The 19,217-nt window shown below is 41.0% G+C and overlaps 3 protein-coding genes across 3 annotated transcripts; 1 reads left to right on the plus strand and 2 right to left on the minus strand.

Moving 5' to 3' along the window:
- Window positions 1–205: 205 nt before the first annotated feature.
- On the plus strand, window positions 206–6,589 carry ognb (osteoglycin, paralog b; the record flags this gene model as incomplete). Its single annotated transcript, XM_080733974.1, has 6 exons — window positions 206–298; window positions 540–606; window positions 1,892–2,056; window positions 3,645–3,847; window positions 6,205–6,297; window positions 6,419–6,589. The coding sequence occupies 6 exons, from the start codon at window positions 206–208 to the stop codon at window positions 6,587–6,589; spliced, it is 792 nt and encodes a 263-aa protein (XP_080590100.1).
- A 1,445-nt stretch (window positions 6,590–8,034) lies between these two features.
- Window positions 8,035–10,512, minus strand: uqcc5 (ubiquinol-cytochrome c reductase complex assembly factor 5). The gene is made up of 2 exons (XM_080733462.1): window positions 10,224–10,512; window positions 8,035–8,394 (listed from the first exon to the last, which is right to left on the minus strand). The coding sequence occupies exons 1-2, from the start codon at window positions 10,381–10,383 to the stop codon at window positions 8,324–8,326; spliced, it is 231 nt and encodes a 76-aa protein (XP_080589588.1). The 5' UTR covers window positions 10,384–10,512; the 3' UTR covers window positions 8,035–8,323.
- Window positions 10,513–11,637: 1,125 nt separating this feature from the next.
- On the minus strand, window positions 11,638–18,739 carry kctd6b (potassium channel tetramerization domain containing 6b). The gene is made up of 3 exons (XM_080733405.1): window positions 18,644–18,739; window positions 15,900–16,010; window positions 11,638–14,479 (listed from the first exon to the last, which is right to left on the minus strand). The coding sequence occupies exons 2-3, from the start codon at window positions 15,924–15,926 to the stop codon at window positions 13,790–13,792; spliced, it is 717 nt and encodes a 238-aa protein (XP_080589531.1). The 5' UTR covers window positions 15,927–16,010; window positions 18,644–18,739; the 3' UTR covers window positions 11,638–13,789.
- Window positions 18,740–19,217: the final 478 nt, after the last annotated feature.

The raw sequence follows: 19,217 nt of genomic DNA on the forward strand, positions 1-19,217 counted from the left end.
AGAACCGCAGAAAAGTTATCAAGACCAGAGAGCGAAGGCAGCACAGCATCTAGCGAGTTAAAGTGGGTTTCCTTTTTCCCCTTTTCTTTTTTTTTTTTAACTCAATACACCCACAGCCAGCTTAATAAAAGTGGACGGAAAATTCTCCCGCTCACATGTACCTCAGATTTCAGCCCAGCAGACAGCATTGCCTTCACACAACACCATGACGCACTTCAGGACTCTGGTTTTCATGATAATCGTGGTCCCGTGGATGTTGTCTTCCGCTGTGAAACCTAAGCAGGCGAGAAAACCTAAGGTAAAAAGTATAGCGTCGTAATAACGCATGCACTAATAGGCTTTAAATTGGTGACAGGGACACATTGTGTTCTTTTCGTGTCAAGCACTGTCACCGTCACAAAAGTGCTTGCCCAGGGTGTTGTCTCTGCTCGGGTCTCTGCTCTTGTGTGTAAAGTGTCTTGAGATATCTTGTTATGATTTGACACTTGAATAAAATTGAATTGAATTGAAGTACAAACGAGATGTTTTTCTCCCTGCAGAAAGACCTCGTCATTCTGGACTATGACACCCCAGAAGATTCAGATGCATCTCCTGCAACAGCTGATGGTATTAATGCGTATTTGCATATGCAGGCACATCAAGTTTTCAACAGCTAGATCCATCGCTAACCCATTAAAGGGGTAGTTCACCCCAAAATGACTTTTTTTCTATTGATTACTAATGCCATGGAGACTTGAGTTCAATAATAGTTTTTTGTTTTTTGTCGCATTCCTAAGAAAATAATGTGATTATAATAAATGTATCCCCCATTTTTTCCAGATGGGGACCCAAATGCATTTGGTTCCCCATCCGGAATCAATGGGGGTGAACTACTCCTTTAAAACCCGAGGCCGATTCTGCAATGCCATCTAGACAAGTAGTTCTCACTCTTTCTAGGGATTTTTCCCCCACAAAATGTTTGTAGCAGACGTACAAGCTGGCAGGGTGGCACTAGAGCTTCTACATCTGCTGTTTTTGAATAGCCAATGCATCTAAAATGCACGGATGCTTTCCGGATTTTAATGGTTTAATGGTTTTTAAAGATATTATGCAACATAGGAATGTGGCTAATTAGTGTGGATGATTAGTGGATGTAAATGAGACTATTCAAGCACTTTTGGTGTGTCCTCCTACAATATAGAAAACAGTCCTCAGTAGTATTCTTTTATCCATTTGTAACTCTGAGACTGTACAAATGTAACCAAATGGAGGCAGTGTATTTTTTTTTAATCAATTGTTAAATTGCTTTATATTCCCATAGTATTCTGCTGTAGAGTGTTTGTTCCTTGTCTCCCCAGCTCTTTAGTAGACATATAAAGTATATTTTTATTTGGAACAATGTGGTTTCTCTTTCCTGACCGGAGGAAAATGGCAACCCACCTGAAAATGTACTTTCTAAAGAGACAGGGAGACCCCTGTTACTGAACAGACACTCCATAGCAATGATTTTATATCACATAATAGGCCTAGAGCTTTAACTTTTAACCAAAGAATATCACCTACTGTACATCTTACATCAGTGTCTCTCAAAGTGGATTCCAGGGACTCTTGTGGGTTCTTTTAGGGGGGTCTAAATGGACAGAAGATACAAGTCTGGTTCCATTTGTACACTGTCAGAGTTAAGGGGAGACCTTGAAATGTAAAGGTTTGAGAAACACTGTCTTACATGTATTACAGCTTTAATCATCATTAAGCGTCGTGCACAGCATCAGTAGGAAAGACCAGCTGTGCTTGAAGGAATGTTTGACAGAATAGCGTTGCTTTCAGAGCTACCCACATGCCTGCTGTATGTGTGTGTGTGTGCGTGTGTGTGTGTGTGTGCGCGTGTGTGCGTGTGCCTGTGTGCTTTCAGAGCTGCCCACATGCCTGCTGTGCGTGTGCCTGACGGGCTCGGTGTACTGTGAGGAGGTGTCTCCTGAGATGACCGCCGTCCCGGCACTGCCAAAGGAGACGGCCTATCTGTACGCACGCTACAACAAGATCACCAAGATCAGCTCCAGAGACTTTGCAGACATGGGTAAATAAAAAGATACATTGATTTTTGCATTATTTCTGAATTATAATACATGAATATAATATATTTGTTGTATTTGTGAGATTCTTTATTAATGAGTATTAGGGCTGCAACTATCGATCATTTTATTAGCAATTATTCAATCGATTGCTTCTTTGATTAATCAAATAATAATAATAACACGTTTTTTATATACTGTATATCAATGAATCGACTCTAATATTGTTTTTTAATAAACAACTAAATCGATTAGTCAGATTAACCACTTAAGGCCTACTTTATAATATGCTGTACAACAGTGTCGCGCACTAAGAGAAAATAGCAGATATACAATACATCTGCCATTGTTGCTACTCTGCTTAAAAATAAAAGGCAGTGGTGAAAAAGTACTCACAATATTTTCGAAGTAAGTAAAAGTATCAATACTGCAATATACTGTAGATGTACTTTGTTACAATCAAAAGTCTGGAATTCAAAATGTACTTGAATAAAAGTATTGACATCAAAAAGTAAAGTACCAAAAGTAAAAGTACAAAATGTTTGAAAATAGCAGATCTACAAGCTCACAATGCATCAGCTATTTTCAACAGCCTAGGTAGAAATTAGAAAATAGGGTTAAAGTGGTTCATGTAGGCTATGTGTTATAATATTATAATTGTTATCTGAGAAGTAACTAGTAAGTAAAGTTTTCAAATAATTGTATTGGAGTAAAAGTACAATGTTTGCCTATGTAGTGTAGTGTATGTAGTGGACTAGAAGTAAAGTGACACTCAAATAATGTACAAATACCTCAAAACTGTACTTGAGTACAGTACTTAAGTAAATATACTTAGTTACATCACTGATAAAAAGATACATAAAAATACATCTATTAATTCTATTATACCATCGCACTCCCTAATGAGCATTAGAGAGGTGGTGCCATAGTTTTGTACTTTTTCTGGTTTTCATGTGTCTAGGAGGTTGACAGTATTTAATTAGACCCATCATGTTATGAGCAATTATGTATTCCCTTTGTATTTTGTATTTCTTCCTGGAGGCTGACACCTTGTGGGTCAAAAGTGCCGATCCAAAAACACAGATGCAAATTACATCATAGAATGAACCCCTCCCCTTTTACCATTCACCCAACACTGTGGGTGTAGCTAACTTCAGCTGGGTCACCACCCACCATGACAACCAGGCATACTTAATAAACTGGTGGGTGTGGCCACCTAACAACCTAATTTTAACTCTTTTTGTACACTCTTTTGGAAACAAATCCTCCTCCTAGTATGATCATAATACCTGGTAATCATGTTTTAGGGGCAGTGGCGTCAGTTCAGAAAAAGCTAAGGTATGGCAACATGACTGGTGTCTTGCACGCGCGTGAGGGCGCACGTGCAAGACATCAGTCAAGTTGCCATACCTTAGCAACAGGCACGATTACAGTACATTTTATTATTTCCCCCTGTAGCCAAGGTATGGCATCTGCCATAGCTTGCCATACCCAATTGACGCCTCTGTTTAGGGGGGAAATAAATCATGGCACTGCATCTTTAACTCAAGCGTATTCACCCCTTTTTTTTTCTTTCTTTTTCTTTTCTTCCAGTGACGTTAAAGAGAATTGACCTGACTGGGAATCTCATCAGTGAGATCGAGGACGGGGCTTTTTCCAGACTGACCAACCTGGAGGAGCTGACGCTGGCAGAAAACAGGCTGACCAAGCTGCCCGCGCTGCCGCCTAAACTCCTGTCCCTCAACGTCAACTTCAACCAGCTGCAAACCAAGGGCGTCAAGTCCACCGCCTTTAAAGTAAGGCCTCTGACACTAGTCAGGGAAAATTAGCAGAATACCTGTCAAATCGGGGAATAAATTCCTTGACAAACAATTTCTTCATCAATGTGTTCGTAAAGGTGTCTAGTAACATATCTGACAAAGATTGAAATTCAACATCCCTAGCAAAATGTTTGACAGCTAGGGTAATTCTGGGTCTCATTCACTTACTATACACTGTACTATAAGGGAAAAAATCACTCCCAAAAATATGCTTTAAGTGGGATGTGAGGGGTCTAACTAGGTGTTTTTAATTATTCTGAATCCACTGCAAGCTTTTTTTTTTTTGCATACACCTTGTGAAAAGTGATGACTCATCACTAAACCATAGTTTTTTTGCGTCTGTTTTTGGCCCAATGAATGGGGCCTAATGCATGTAAAACTGGGGATAATTGAAATGAAAATGATTCAGAATCACTGCATATCTTTTCAAATGGGGGTTCGCGGGGCTAATAAGTGTCAATTTGGGGGTCCTTGACATGAAAAGGTTTGAGAACCACTGTGTTAGTGCAGTGTTTCTCAACCTGTGGTTCAGGCCCCCAGGCGGTCCCCACCTGATTTTGGGGGTGTCCCCAGGTGACAGTGAAGTTACAATTTAAGACCTTTTTAATACCTCAAAAAAAGAAAAAGACCATTATAGAAAAGTGATCAAACTAAATGTTATGCCTCAACTCCTGTATTTCAAGTGCTTGTCAGGGTAGGGGGGGTTACGGTCTGAAAAGGTTGAGAACTACTGTTTTAGTGCAGTCAGTGCTTCCCAAACATTTTTTTCATGTCAAAGACCCCCAAATGTATGTTATGTATTTGGCCAAGGACCTCCATCTACAAATATGTTGTGCCAGGGACCCCCAAGGAACTTGCAAAGATTAGTATTTTCACTTTTTAAAAACGATATTCAACGATTTGCAGTAATTGTTAAGATCTTAAAAAATTGAAATAGCAGATCTACAAGTGCATAGCATGGCACTAAGAAGTGATGTACTATGAGCTTGTATATCTGCTATTTTAAATAACCGTATAAAATATGGTTAGAATTGTGACGCTATATTAACTAATCGCCCCTCCCCAAGGACGGACCCCACTTTCAGAACCAATGTGTTGCTAACCTCGCCCACCAGGCTTTCTGAGAGAAAGCCTGGTGTTTGTTCACAACAGGCCGTTTGGTTTCCACCTAAAGCGCGGAAACCACTAGAAGAAGCGGCGTCGCTTTGATTTGGTTCCCTCCGTTTGTTTCCCCAATCTCTATTAAAATGCTCGAGTAGCCTAGTGTAGTCTTTCCAGTCGCTACGAATTGGACTAAAAGATGCATATACCAAACACATTTTTCAAAAGCAAAACTACTCCGCATCAAGGACTTTATTAGGTAGGCCCTAAAAGTATGTCCTTGAGCGCAGGGGAATTATTTTGGGTTAAAACTGTTTCCGGTGGATAGTTCCGGCCAAATTGTAGTCCTTTGAGTACTACAACATGGCGTTTTGTGGTTTCCGCTCCAGACCGGTTACAAGCCCGAAAAGTGAAGTGATCCCAGACTAATGTGTTGCAGTATGCAGTAGGTCAGAGGCGGTTTTCAAAGTGGGCTCCGGGGACACCCAGGGGTCCTTCAGGGGGTTCCAGAAGGTCCCCATGCAAAATGAGGAAACACTTTAACACGGTCTACAAGCTCACAGGGTTAAAGCCAAAGAAAATCCTAAGACAGACATTTATTTTCAGACCAAGTCCCAATATGTGACTTTTGAAACATGGTGCACGCAGCGCACACCAATATTTGGGTTGTTTCCCTGAATTTCTGAAATACCTTCACTGAATGTGTGTGTGCCAATCCTATGCTAGTCTGGCCAATTCAAATACTCATATATTGAAATTATAACTGCTTTTTAGTTTGGAGATCACTTGACTAGCGTTTTGATGACTTTGTCATTCACGCCGTGGACATTTCTTTGCAGATCTGCACTGATCTCAGAAATAGCCCCTATGGGAATCCTCGATACTGAAATCAGTCCCCAGGACTGAGAAGTAACTTTAACCCCAGTAGCTCACATCATGTTGTGATGCAACGCGTTATGAGCCTGCAGATCTGTTATTTTCAACAACAATAAAATTGGGGAGGAAAAACTGAACAAATGTTAAATCGTTTTGATTTATCTTTTTCCCAGACACAATCCCTTTGGTCACTAACTGAATTATTTAGCTGGGACAGACCCCATGTTGAGAGCCAGTGATCTAGAATAAATACTTGAGCATTCTTATTATTTGCACATTTCTTTTCAACACTGTTAATATAATTTTATGTTAATGTCATTAACCAACATACTGCATGTATTCTTTTTTCGTTGCAGAAACTCGTAAAACTGGCATATCTCTACCTTGGAAATAACGAAATGAGCGCGATACCGCAACTTCCAGAGTCGCTCCGGATCGTTCACCTAAATGTAAAAAACACATAAAATGCACTCACCCGCTGTATTGTTTTATTCTTCATGTCTGGGATTTTGAAGCGGCGGTGTAGTTGACAAGGCTCTAATGTTCCTCCTCCCTCCGGCTTTCTTGCAGAATAACAACATAAACGCGGTGACGGACGAGACGTTCTGCAAAGGCAACAGCACTCACTACATCAGGGCCAACTTGGAAGAGGTGAGGCTGGATGGAAACCCAGTCCGGCTGTCCCAGCATCCCAACAGCTTCATCTGTCTGCGGGCCCTTCCAGTTGGCCTGTACCGGTGAACCAACGCTTCCAGTTGGCCTGGACGGGTGAACCAACCCAGGAATGCAACAGGGAAGAAGGAAAGCACATTAAGGCCTGATTCATACTCAGTCGCACTTCGTCTTGAAGGGCTGGGGTCAACATTATAATCCATGATCGTGGACACGAGACTTGATATTATTGTCCATCGTTAAAGGAGTAGTTCACCCCCAAAAATGTTCCTATTAATTACTCACGCCATGGAGACTTGAGTTCAATAATATTGTTTTGTATTTGTCCTATTCCTAAGACAATAATTTGATTACTCAATAATAACAATAATTTGAACTCAAGTCTCCATGGCGTGAGTAATCAATAGAAACAAAGACATTTTGGGGGTGAACTACTCCTTTAATGTGCGATATGGCAGGATGTTGCACAATCTGCAAGCTCACAAGTGTCGCATAGTGATGCATAGTAAGCTTGTAGAGCTGCCTTTTTTTTAACATTATATTATCGTCAAAATAGCAATATATACTGTAGGTATTTGGTCCAAAATATTGTTTTATCATAATTGTAAATATTTTCATTTTGTCAATAACGCCTGCCCATCTACAAGCTCATGTGTCGCAGCTTGTAGATCTGTTATTTAGCTTGTAAATTAGATTATTTTGGTGCGAGTCAGCGATGAGTGACTAAGTATAAATCAGTCGCTACAGTGACAATACAGCCTATAGGAAATACCAGTGGTTCAATACAGCATATAGGAAATACCAGTGGTTCTCAACCTGTGGGTCCAATAAGTACAATAGTTCCATTGATCCATCATTTAATCAATCAATTCATTAATAAAATAAGCATGCTCTGAAAATGCACGCAGTACGTATTAAGTTACAGTAAGTGGTCAGATGGGTGGGCCACGAATGCTTCCAAGATTTTTAAGTGCCCTGATCCAGAAAAGGTTGAGAACCTGTGGGAAATAGCATTTTGTTCTTGTTTTTTCTTTTTCTTATAGTGGTTATCAACAAAATCATCATACACTCAAAGGTTTGCAGTTTATAAATATATTTCTTCTTCAAGAACAAGAGCTTGACACAACTTCATCAATCGGTTCAGAAATGGCATGATGATGGCATGTGTATGAGACAGCCTGCCTAGGCTGACTTTTTTCCCCCCTTTGGTGAATAATGAATAAAGTCATCCTAAACTGTTTACAGGGTCAATAAATTATCATGAACTCTTTTAACCGATTTGTTTTAATTTGTAGGAGTATTTGTGCATGGTTGTATGCTTTTTGTTAACTTTGTGGCAGGCAAACATAACAAAAAATGTCCATATAATGCATAGTATTTTAGCCCGTCAGGGTGCTGCGTTGTCTAGGGATGGACAATAATCGGGGGAAGCTTTCAAAGGGGTCGACATATTGGGACATTTTTAAATAACAAATACTACATTCAAGCTGTGTTTGTGTTGGGATTAAGGGCCAACATTTCAATAACGATGCATCCCTAGTTTGGGAATAAAGAGGCGTTGCTTTTTCAAATTCAGTGTTTATATGCCTTTTTTTCCAGAAAAAGACAACATTTTAACTTGTTCTTATACAGATATTCGACATCAGTACTTGTCGGTTATCGACCATGACAGCAACGCCGATTATCGGTATCTCGGCCGGAAACATCACATCTGTACAGTCTCTAGTGTTAAGTCCATTGCAGCCTGAGGGAAACAGAAGGACGACGTCCAACCATGTGTGGGCCTTCACCAGGATGCCGGGCTCATGGAGAGCTTTCCTCTGCAATCCTCCGTGCGTAGTCCCGTTCCGACTGCTTCCTTCTGTAGACATCATCTGTGTGGGGGGGGGGGGGGGGGGGAGACAGAAAAGCAGTTTGATTAGTAACAGCCTGTCACGACTATGAAAGAAACCTGACAATTAATTGTCGCTCAAACAGTGGTGTAATGATGATTATCTTGGCACGCACACATCACAAGCCTTATATTTCACATTATAGAAACAACATTTCTACAAAGTTTTAAGTGTGCCTGCAGCTCGCTAAGTCTGTGCAACCTTGTGCATTGTATTTCACCTTATGTAGTTTATACATAGTAGGAAAAAACATGTTTGTATAGGAAATTATTTGTTTTTAGCTTAGTTTTAGTCTTCTCAAGGAATGCATTGAATTATAGGAGCTGAAAATAAAAGTTGGCTTTGAACGAGTATCTTTCTCTTCCTCAACCAAGGCATTTCTGCCTAATAGACCCCAAGGACAGTCATTTGGGGATCAATAGCAGTAGGAAAATGAGCCTAGATGTTATTTAGTCTGGAGTTATCCTTTTAACACCCACCACAAAAGTGCCCTTGAGCAGGGCACTGCTCCAGTGGAGTTGCTCAGTGGCCAACAATATGGTGTGATGTGAATATGTCATGGTCTCCCAGTGGGAAATGGGCTTAAGCATGTGTGGGCAGCTCCCAGTCTCAGTACAACAGTATCAGCTACCAGTACAAAAGTCTGTGGTTGTACTAGCCTGGTTCCAGCCCATAGACCCGCCCACTCTCAGAGCTTAAGCTGAGTCTGAAATCAGACTGTGGTTGTACTGGACTGGTCAGCTCCCAGATGGGCATGTGTGTGTCACTGTGTGAGATAGTGAAGCTGGGCCATGCTGGACAAAAAGAAACATTTACCGTCGATAAAATAAAAGGTTAAATAAAAATGTCAAATATTTCAGAGAATATAAAGCATGTGTGAAAAGAAATGCGTGTGTAAGTAGTAAGTACTAAGTTATCCTGCTGGCAGTGTGCACAAAGAATGTACCACGGACAGGTCCAGCGGTTTCTGAGATTAGCTCCAGAGTCCAGACAGACAAACACGCACGCACACACAGTTTAAGTATATAACTCACTGAGAGAGAACATTGATTTTCAGGGAAAGCATCAACCATGATGGTAGATTGTATATAAGAAGAGATCTTGTATCTCAATGGGATTTTCAGGAAAACGGAAGAGTGGCCAAGACATTTTAATTAAAAGCCCAAATACATCAGCAATAGCAAATCTAAGAATGCCTGTCCTACATTCATGGTTTAAGATACACTAATATGTTATAAGAGTGTACAAGTTCAAAGCAAGTATAGGCTACTGTAGACTGTCAATGAAGAGACACTGACTCTGACTGCGCTGCAGTGGTTTAAAATATGAGTGCAAGGCAGTTTGACAGAGGCAGAGTGTTGTTATACACAAAGTCAAACTCCACTGTATTATTAACCATAGGCCTACTAATATAAAGAAAATTATTAAGTGGGTGTGTTAATGGCACATAATATGAATGATTGAGTGAGTGAGTGAGTGAGTGAGTGAGTGAGTGAGTGGTTAGAACTTTGCAAAGGAAAAGTACAGGACAGAAGGCCTACTTTGTATACAAGGTCTACTAATATGATTTAAACCACAAGCACAATATGGCTTGTTTGCATTGGGGTCCTTTTCAAGGTTTGTACTTTATTCATAAAAGTACATGTTTGATTGACTGAAGACTTTATTAGAAATTTGCATAGGAAGGTACAGTTTCATGACAGTACAGTTCAATGGTACAAGGTCAACTAAAAGGAGATTCTAGTAAGCTTTTGGGCTTATTTCATGTAAAAATGTACACTGCATTATACTGGTATATATAATATACGTACAGAAGGTCTCATGTCCTATCCTGACGTTGATCATGATCCACTCCATCACTCCACCGATGCAGAAGAACACAGGCAGGAACCTGTAGGGTCCAAAGCGCTTCTTACCAGGAACCAGACCCAGGAAAAACCTCACAACGGTCTTCCTTTTGCTCTCAACCATTATTTAACTTCAATACAAATAATCTACGGTCTTGATAATGTGTTCATCGGAGGACGTCAACGGCACAAATACATCACACTAGTAGACTACATTGGGTTACATATCGTGCTTGTCCTTTACCAAACCTTGTTGACATGTTGTCCGTGACTAACACATAAGCAGTGAGTGTTTTATCAACGGTCCTAGACGAGGCGGGCGGCGTTTGAAGGCACGCGCCGCTCTGTCAGAGGTGAAAACAGCATCGACTCCTCTCGCCCACCGTTGTTCGACAAGTAAAACGAACGCAACCGTTTTATACGCAACGTCCGGTTGTAGTCGCAGAGCCACAACACGCGTGTAGCCCATTTTATTTATTCAAGTGCGCCCTCTACAGACCCGGTCAATGGTATTTTATTTTATATTGTGACCAGATCTGTTAGGTGGTTAATGAAAGGCATTACAAAATATATATTCTGGCAAAGAATGTAGTGAAACTAAATGAAAATTCAGGCTGACTGTCAGGACTATGACCATAAGAACAGAGTACAATATAATCAATTCTAAAATTGGCTCCCCAGGACCCAAACTAGTGAAAATAGCCAACCTACTAATGACAAGTTTTGAGCTTGTAGATCGGCATTTTCTTTTCAGTATTTTTTCTTATGGCATATCATTATAGGTGAAAAGAATAATCAAAAATAGATAAAACAGCCATCTATACAAGCTCATGACTCAGCTTGTAGAAAGTAAAGCTACAGTATAACAATGCTATGAATGACTGCACGGCAAAACATCAAAAGGGAAACAGAGATGTAAATCAAAATGTTGAGTTCGTGAGGGACAAAATACACAAATGTGTTTATTCACCTGCAGGGAGACCAACTACATCAGCGGAAATGAGCTATCACGACGTCACAATACTGGATACACACATGGAAAATACATAGGCTATTACTGTACATACACAAGACAACACGCATGCAACACTACCACGCTCTTAACCACTGTGGCCCTGCCGTCTCTGTGTTGGGCATCAGGGCATGTGATGTATATCAAACAAAGTTTAAAAGCGGCTAATACAGCAGACTAGCCATCTTTGCCATTTGTCATACAAAGGAAGTACAGTAGATAAGGCTGTGGTTCTCACTTTTTTAACATTTCAAGACCCCTCATAACTCAGGGTTACAGCCCTGTATAAGCGTCCATTTTGTAACCCCCTCAAGGAGGAACTTGTTTTGAGAGCCACTGATACAGCCAGGGCTAAAGTGGTTAAGAAACAGTACCATACAATGACAAGACAGGGCTAAAGAAAAAAAGAAAAAGACCACTTTTATGATAATATAAGGGAATGCAATTGGTCCAATATGTAGTCTATGATGATTTTATTTTCTTGGCACAGTCTAGCAGCCTATTCTGCCCCTGGATAAAAAGGTGTTCATCCGCTACAATGCAGAACTTCCAATCCGTGTAGAGTATGTTAATATACACTATAGCTGAATTAGTACATCAGCAGCAGTTGAAGGAGGTCTCAACACTCTTCCACTGGGACATGTCGACACTGGTTGACAAGGCCAATAAATAGGGTTACCACACGTTTTTAACAATGAATTCTCAACGTATTTTTACCCCATTTCCACGCCTATGGCAATCGTACGGTGCAACTTTTACGGTGTAAACCAGTAGCCTATATGCTATCAATGCACCAAGACAGACTCGAGCAAAGGTGTAAAAAGATACGTTTGTTTTTTAAGTTGATTATACAACAGTGTCACACAAAAGCATCAAAGTAGCATGCATATCCACAAGCTGAAAACGTGGCGGGAAGCAATGCGTTTTGAGCTTGTAGATCTGCTACTTTTGATGTATTCGAGTACGTTTTGGACATACAAGGTTTCCTCCAGTCAGAGAATATTTCCAGGCATTTCATGACCGTGGGAACCCTGAGTGGGAAAGTGAGACATCAAAAAGCTACAGATTGTAGCTTTAAGGGTCTCTAGAACAGGTTTCAACAAGCTACAGCGATCATGTGCATATTTATACAAACATAACTTAACATATATGTTTATTCTTTTATTTTGAGGGCATTAATTGATAAATAGCCTGAGTGATTTCAGGGTGCATTTACACTTTAAATGTGGCTTGGTGTTCAGCCTAGAGATTGGTTAACAGGAAGAGTGGGCACCTCAATGTAATTGTATATTTGGTCCAAAATGTAAAATATATACATATTTGGAATAGTGTATCAAGTAATGTAAAGTACACATGATTTGAACATGATTGAACATTTGACATCTAAAGTCTAATAATTCTACACTTGCTACAAAACCTGTAAATCCAATCATTGTGGTCATAAACAAGAAGCTGAATGGTACATTTAAGCCATTGGCTTCAGCCTAAACCTTTTTGTTCTAATCTGTAAAATGTGAAAGAAAATGTGAACACCTGAATATTCTTTTATGACCAAAATAAACTACTACTACAATTTTAAGTCTTAGGTACTGTGCATGTTCAATATATGTTCAAATATCAAATCTTATAACATTTAGCACAAACTAGAACATATTACATCTTTCCTTAGTGCCCACTCGTCTTGCATCCTAGAGACTTTATCTGTTTAATTATGGCTTGATAAACATGCAGGTTACAATCAAAATATACATGTAAAAGTGACCTTACTAGGCACCCTGAATAACATTCAATAATGTTTTTTCTTTTCCATAGGGCATCATTCCATCGCTGTTCTTTTCATCACTATGGCCGTGTTGGTGAAATATAGCGTGATTAAATAAAACATGTGCACAAAATCAATGCTTCTGCTTGTATAGCTAAGTATTAGTAGGAAATCATTATCAGCTTGCGATCATTTCGCAATCAAATCATATGTTAGCAATACAGTACTCGTCTGGGCCTGATCAGCCTGGTCATGGTCACATAATGTGCAAAACTGTCTGTCTCTTAGAAGTAAACCAATTCATGTATTTACACCTTGATAACTTGCTTGCACATCAACCAGGATAATTATAATGTTATATTAGTTTTAAAAACTGGTTTTAATGTCACTGATGTTATCTGTCTGGCTCTTGTCCATAAAAACATAAATGGCAGAAGCTTATTCCATGTACCACGAGGAATAAAATACAGAGAACTCACCCCTCTGTATGAAAATGTACACCAACATTATTGATTCCGTCTTAATTATGACGCTTATGTGATTCATACTTAGATGCACACCGGTGTCGCACACCGAAAATAGCAGATCTACAAGCTCGGAGCGCGACGCAATTGTAGACCCTCGTAGATGTGCCATTTTTGGTGCCGTGACACACAGCGCAAAACCAACCATAACTAGGCTTACTATTATATCATGAAGACAAAAAAAAGTCGAACAAACATAAATCTAACTAAAAAGGCGTAACTTCGGTTAAAATCAGTCTTCGACTTTGTGAGCCGGCCTACAGAAGGTCCAGTGGTGCTCCACCGTGTTCTCGTTGGCGCGCTCGCTCATGTGATGCACGCGCGTGTTCCGAATGGTGAAGCCTTGCTTCATGATGTAGTCCATGAGGTGCACGCGGAGGGCGATCTCCTGGTGGTAGTCGCACGGTCCGAACGTGAAGGACACCTGGCAGTCCCGGGTGTCCATCATGTGCTTGTTCCACTTGGTGAAGTTTTTGCAGATGCCCTCCAGCAGCGCGTGCACCTTGGTGGTGATGGTGAGCTGCGTGATGATGACGGCCACCGGGTTGGAGTACTTGGAGAGCTTGCGCGTGCTCGACAGCTCCACCACCTGCTCGAAGATGTCGGGCGGGTAGAGCGGCTTGGGGTCGCTCAGGCACTGGATGAGCGGCTCGATCTGGTAGAAGTCGGCCTCCTTGCGCAGCAGGTCCGTCTCGGTGAAGTCGATGGGCAGCGTGAGCTCCGACGTGCGCAGGAAGTTGAGGATGTAGCGGAAGAGCGTGCCGTCGCGGTCGATGAAGTAGTTGCCCTGGGAGTCGCGCGTGGTGGGGAAGTCGCCGCGGAACATGGCGCCCAGCATGGAGTCCGGGTAGCGCTGCAGCGTCGACAGGCTGGTGGTGTACAGGGAGCCGCCCACGTTCAGGGTGACAGGGTTTGTTGTCATCTGCAGCGGAACGAAAAGGTGGAACGTGAGACTTTTCGCGCAAAACGAAGCATACACTTTGGAACTATAATAACTAGATAATCGCTATTATCGTTTATCATGATAAGAAAAACACTCACAATAATCCTATCATGGAGATGAATGTATTGTCCTTTTTCATGCACTGGGATCAATTCACCTCTTATTTGAACTGGGGACCCCCCACACCCTGACAAGTCTAAGAAATCTGTTTCCCCTGGTGATCCAGCTTGGGCATAACCACAGATTGGTTGTTGGAGACTGAGTCTCTGCTGCCATATATGCCCGGAACCGCCACTAAAGTTGTGCCCATGCTGAGTGACATGCATGTTCTATCATGAGGATATATTATGCATGACTTTATGAATGTAAGCTTTACTGCAAATTAAAATATCTGTGTCCCTGTATGCTTCCCCTGTGTGTGGACATAGAGTTCAACTATGTGTCTGCATCAGTAGGCGCTGTGTGTGGAACTAAGAGACACGCACTGCTGCAACATGAACATGCATTATGGGTTATCGGTTTCTAATAGGACAACTTGTATAACATAAGTCGTCGACCGTAAATGCATACACTTTAGTCAGTTGTTGCTGTAATGATTTCACGTGGATGGGTTTGTGTTCATGCAGCAACACCGCCATCACATCGTTTGCATGTCCGCGACTGGCTAGTTCTGGCATGATGCGTTGATGGATTTGAACAATTATTTTAAAATTGGGGTCCTTGGCCTTGTTGCCAGTGTGCCAAAAGAATTACAAGGGGCGGCAGTGGCTCAGGGGTAGAGAAACCGTCATTAGAACACGGAGGGTTCCCAGTTCACCCCGGGCTCCCCCAGTGTAAAGCTCGTTGCACACTGCACTGCGTGTTTTCGTTGCGTTTTGGAAATCCGAAATCCTCGAAAAGCATTTTTCAGGCCAAGGAGAGAGAGAGCAAAGGACTCATTAGCAACAGCTGCGAAAATCGGAAAAGAATCAACCCTGGTCCGAATATAAATACAAAACGGGCGGCAGTGTGCAAACATGATTGATTTATTTATTCACGCACTACGAAATTCACTCCCGATATTCGGCCCGAAAAACGCAGCAGTGTGCAAAGACCTTTAGTGTTGAAGAGTCCTTGAGCAAGACTCTGAACGCCTAGTTGCTCCGGTGAGCAGGTTGGTGCCTTGCATCATTTCCTCCGTCGGTATGTGAATGCGTGAATGTAATGCACAATCTATGTAAAGCGCCTTGGATAAAGGCGCTATATAAATGTACCATTTACCATTTTACAAGGCTGATCGGACTATAGTGGTTTGATTAGCTGTAGACAGACAGACATACTGGCTTGGAACATGAACAACAGCAGCACGCTGTAAGCAGACATCTTAAATGTATGAATCTTTCATTAATCCAGCTCTTACCCTATGGCCCCAGTCTCCATTATCCATTTGTAGATAAAGTTGCCCACTTCCAGGTCAGAAGCAGAACTGGGGAGCAGTGAGTGTAGCTCAGCTTACTTCAATACGCCACACCTTTGTAGAAAGACAGACATCACATTTAGAGGAGTTCAAATTAATTTCAGATATGTCAGAGTCTGAATTTAAGCATCTGTAATGCAGTAAGCTAAGCTCCTTCAGAATGTCAGTAACATGCATCCACCCAATCATCAGGAAGTTTACCCACTTTAAACTCTCAACACTCTGGCATTTAGACTACTCTAGTCTACATACGGACATCCGTTTGAGAAGAATATGCACCAGGCAGCGGAAGAAATACGTGTGAATATAATATCCATTCCATTTATATTCCTATATCAATGTAGGGATAGGGTAGGGTGTGTTTTTTAATAGCAACGTATATAAAAATGTAAACAAGCCTTAGGTTTAAATCCTATTTGTAGACCTTGTATCTGAACTGTACTGTGCTTTTCCTATGCGAACTGCTAATAAAGTATTAAATCAATCAATCCTCTCCAGGGTTCCAAATGGACCCTTACAGGTCTGTAACTCTGAGTGTAGAAGTGGAACCAAATAGACCCTTAAGTTCTATTTGTATACTCTACAGCAGGGGCAGGCATACTAGGCAACCTTAGGCAAGGGTGCCAACATTGGCACAGGGGAGGGTGATCACTGGCACACTGGCATAAGTATGAGAGAGGATTTTTATTTTAAAATCAAATATTGTTTTAAACGTGGTCAGTTAAATTAAGTCACCTAAATTGCAGCAAATTACATCCTGCACATAATTCTACCTTCATCTCTGGGAGCAATGGGATCTAAGGTTATAATTGTTATAACAATGTTCTGACAATCAAAATATATCGGAAATCTTTGATGGGGTGCCATTCAAATGTATGTCTACATGGCACACTCACTATCTAGAAAATAAAAACATGGCACTTAATTTCAAAAAGGTTGCTGACCCCTGCTCTACAGTGATTTGTGAGGGTCCTTGAAATAATTGGGAAGAACTGCCCACGAAGCTACCCATCAGGCAGAGGCAAAATGCACATACACATATATTTAACTCATTGACTGCCAAGGCCCGAGTTTCCCGAGTTATTACAGTAGTCCCAGGCTGCCACAGCCCGAGTTTCCCGAGTTGGAAGCCATTTTGAAAAAATAAAAAATTTCAAAAAACATTTTTATAAAAAAAATTCTAAAAATGCTCTAAAGTTTAGCCCCATAACAAACACATCTTTCAAAATGTCAAAAATGGCTGTTTTGTCTGACTTTGAAGGCTTCTATCTCATGAATGCCTGAACGGATTTCCAAGCGGATTTTTTTGTTTGAAAGCTGTTAAAAAGTACTACACATATGGTGCATATATGGTGCATGGGTGTGCACGATCCGTGCACTAAAAATTGATCCGTGCACTAGAAATTTAGGAACGTGGCATCCTGGTACTTGGCGGCCATCTTGAAAAGGGCATTCAATGAGTTAAGATGGTTTTCTTGCTCCTGATGTGGTGCAGTATATTCGGTGCTGAGAATGCATCCTATGTATTCCCATCATTATACAGCAGTAGTTTAGCTATGTTAGCTCATGAAAATGCTGGAGACTTGAATCCCATGGGGGTTTGGGACCCCCAGGGGTTCTTGAAAGGGTTCCAGGGGGTCCCCAGCTAAATCAGTTCATATAGCAACACCACAAGGTGTTATATGAGATGTGAGATTTAATGTTATATGAGATACTTAAAGTGTGGTTCCTGTGGAAATAATCCTCGGCTTTCTAGGATCTCCTTTTAGTTGACCTTGTACCAGTGATTTGTACTGTCATGAAACTGTATTTTTTTCTATTGCAAACTTCTAATACATTCTTCAATCAATCAAGGAGTTTAACCATAATGTGAAAATATTGTTTTCTATTTGGGCGACCCAAAAAATATCCCATCTACAAGCTCACAATGTGCTGCATGTGACATGTTTGAGATCTGCTGTCTTTGAAAAAAAAAAAAAAAAAAAAAGCATCTTGAAAAATGGGGAACAATTTAGAAATCATTTAACATAAATAGTCTCTTCTGGGGACCCTGGCACAGAACATATTCAGATTGGGGGTCCGTGGACAAACAAGCTCGTGGTTTTGAGTGTCCTTGGCATGAAGGTTAATGGTTAGCAATCCAATGAATGATACAAATCAACCTTTATTTTTATTGTACTGTTTTTAGACTGAAGTTCTAGGTTCTTGTTTTACCTATGATCCTAGATTACTGAGGCACTACACTGTCTATTTAATGCATGTGTTTACTTAACTTGCTTAGTGTAATCACTCTATCTGAAGAGCATTTAAATTGTAAATACTAAATAGTAACCTGGACATAATAAACCCCAAAGCTCAATGGAGCAACCTGCCTGGCAAACGAGCTGTGGGGCTCAGTCAGTGCAGACATGATCACCTTTTAATCTCCAAATGAGTTATTAAATCAAGAATGTTGCAACAATGATTATACTATAGGGAGGAAAAACAAAACCATCCATGATACAACAACAACAACGCACTGCAGAATGGATGGATCATTGCTATGCATTGCAAGCTACTGAGGCTAGCTATAGCGAGCTAACATCAGCCATACAGAAACAATTAGCTGTGCATAGTTAGCCTGCTTGCTACCCGCTTTATGATCAAACTGAACACAGGGAATGAAATGCATGCAAGAACGTCCTTACCCCCGCTTTCTGTGGTCACTGGTCACTATAGCAGCCCTCTGAGCAGGACAGAGAGACGGCTGGGTGTGTGTGGAACGTTATAAACACACATACAGATGTACTGGTGTTTGCTGACATACAGGGTGGGTGGATGGATGGTGGTGGTTGTGTAGGCTAGTGGTTGTGTGCAGGCCATGCAGAGCTTGCGCAGTGAGTTACCGCAGCCTGGAGGGAGAGGAGGGGCGGCCACCATGGGTGGATAATATAACATTGCACACATAACAGAGCTGCTACCTTTAAAAGCACTGTAATTCTCTTCTTCGTGTAGGCTATACTCTTTAAATTGTTTTGAGAAAAGATAAAAGCTGCCAGGCCAGGAATTTCATCATTTTAGGGGCAAGGCCACTTGGGCTTTTGATTTGTCCATTTTCTGAGGGCAAAAATGCCAGGGCAGGAAGGCCATCAAATAAAACAAGATTTTAGTCCACTGAAATAATTAATTGAATTTAAGGATTACATTCAATATAGAATATCTGCTGTGAAATAAATAAATGCGTATTTACAATCTGATGCTCAGTCCTGCACCAATCAAAGA

This window comes from Nannobrachium achirus (assembly GCF_963921795.1).
Source record: "Nannobrachium achirus genome assembly, chromosome: 9".
Classification (NCBI taxonomy): domain Eukaryota; kingdom Metazoa; phylum Chordata; class Actinopteri; order Myctophiformes; family Myctophidae; genus Nannobrachium; species Nannobrachium achirus.

Coding starts and splice junctions, on each gene's coding strand:
- kctd6b (XM_080733405.1), bottom strand. CDS start 15,926: ATGGATAATGGAGACTGGGGCCATAGG. Junction 14,480..15,899: donor ATGGAGACTGGGGCCATAGG/GTAAGAGCTGGA, acceptor GTTCCGCTGCAG/ATGACAACAAACCCTGTCAC.
- uqcc5 (XM_080733462.1), bottom strand. CDS start 10,383: ATGGTTGAGAGCAAAAGGAAGACCGTTGTGAGGTTTTTCCTGGGTCTG. Junction 8,395..10,223: donor GATAGGACATGAGACCTTCT/GTACGTATATTA, acceptor CCCCCCACACAG/ATGATGTCTACAGAAGGAAG.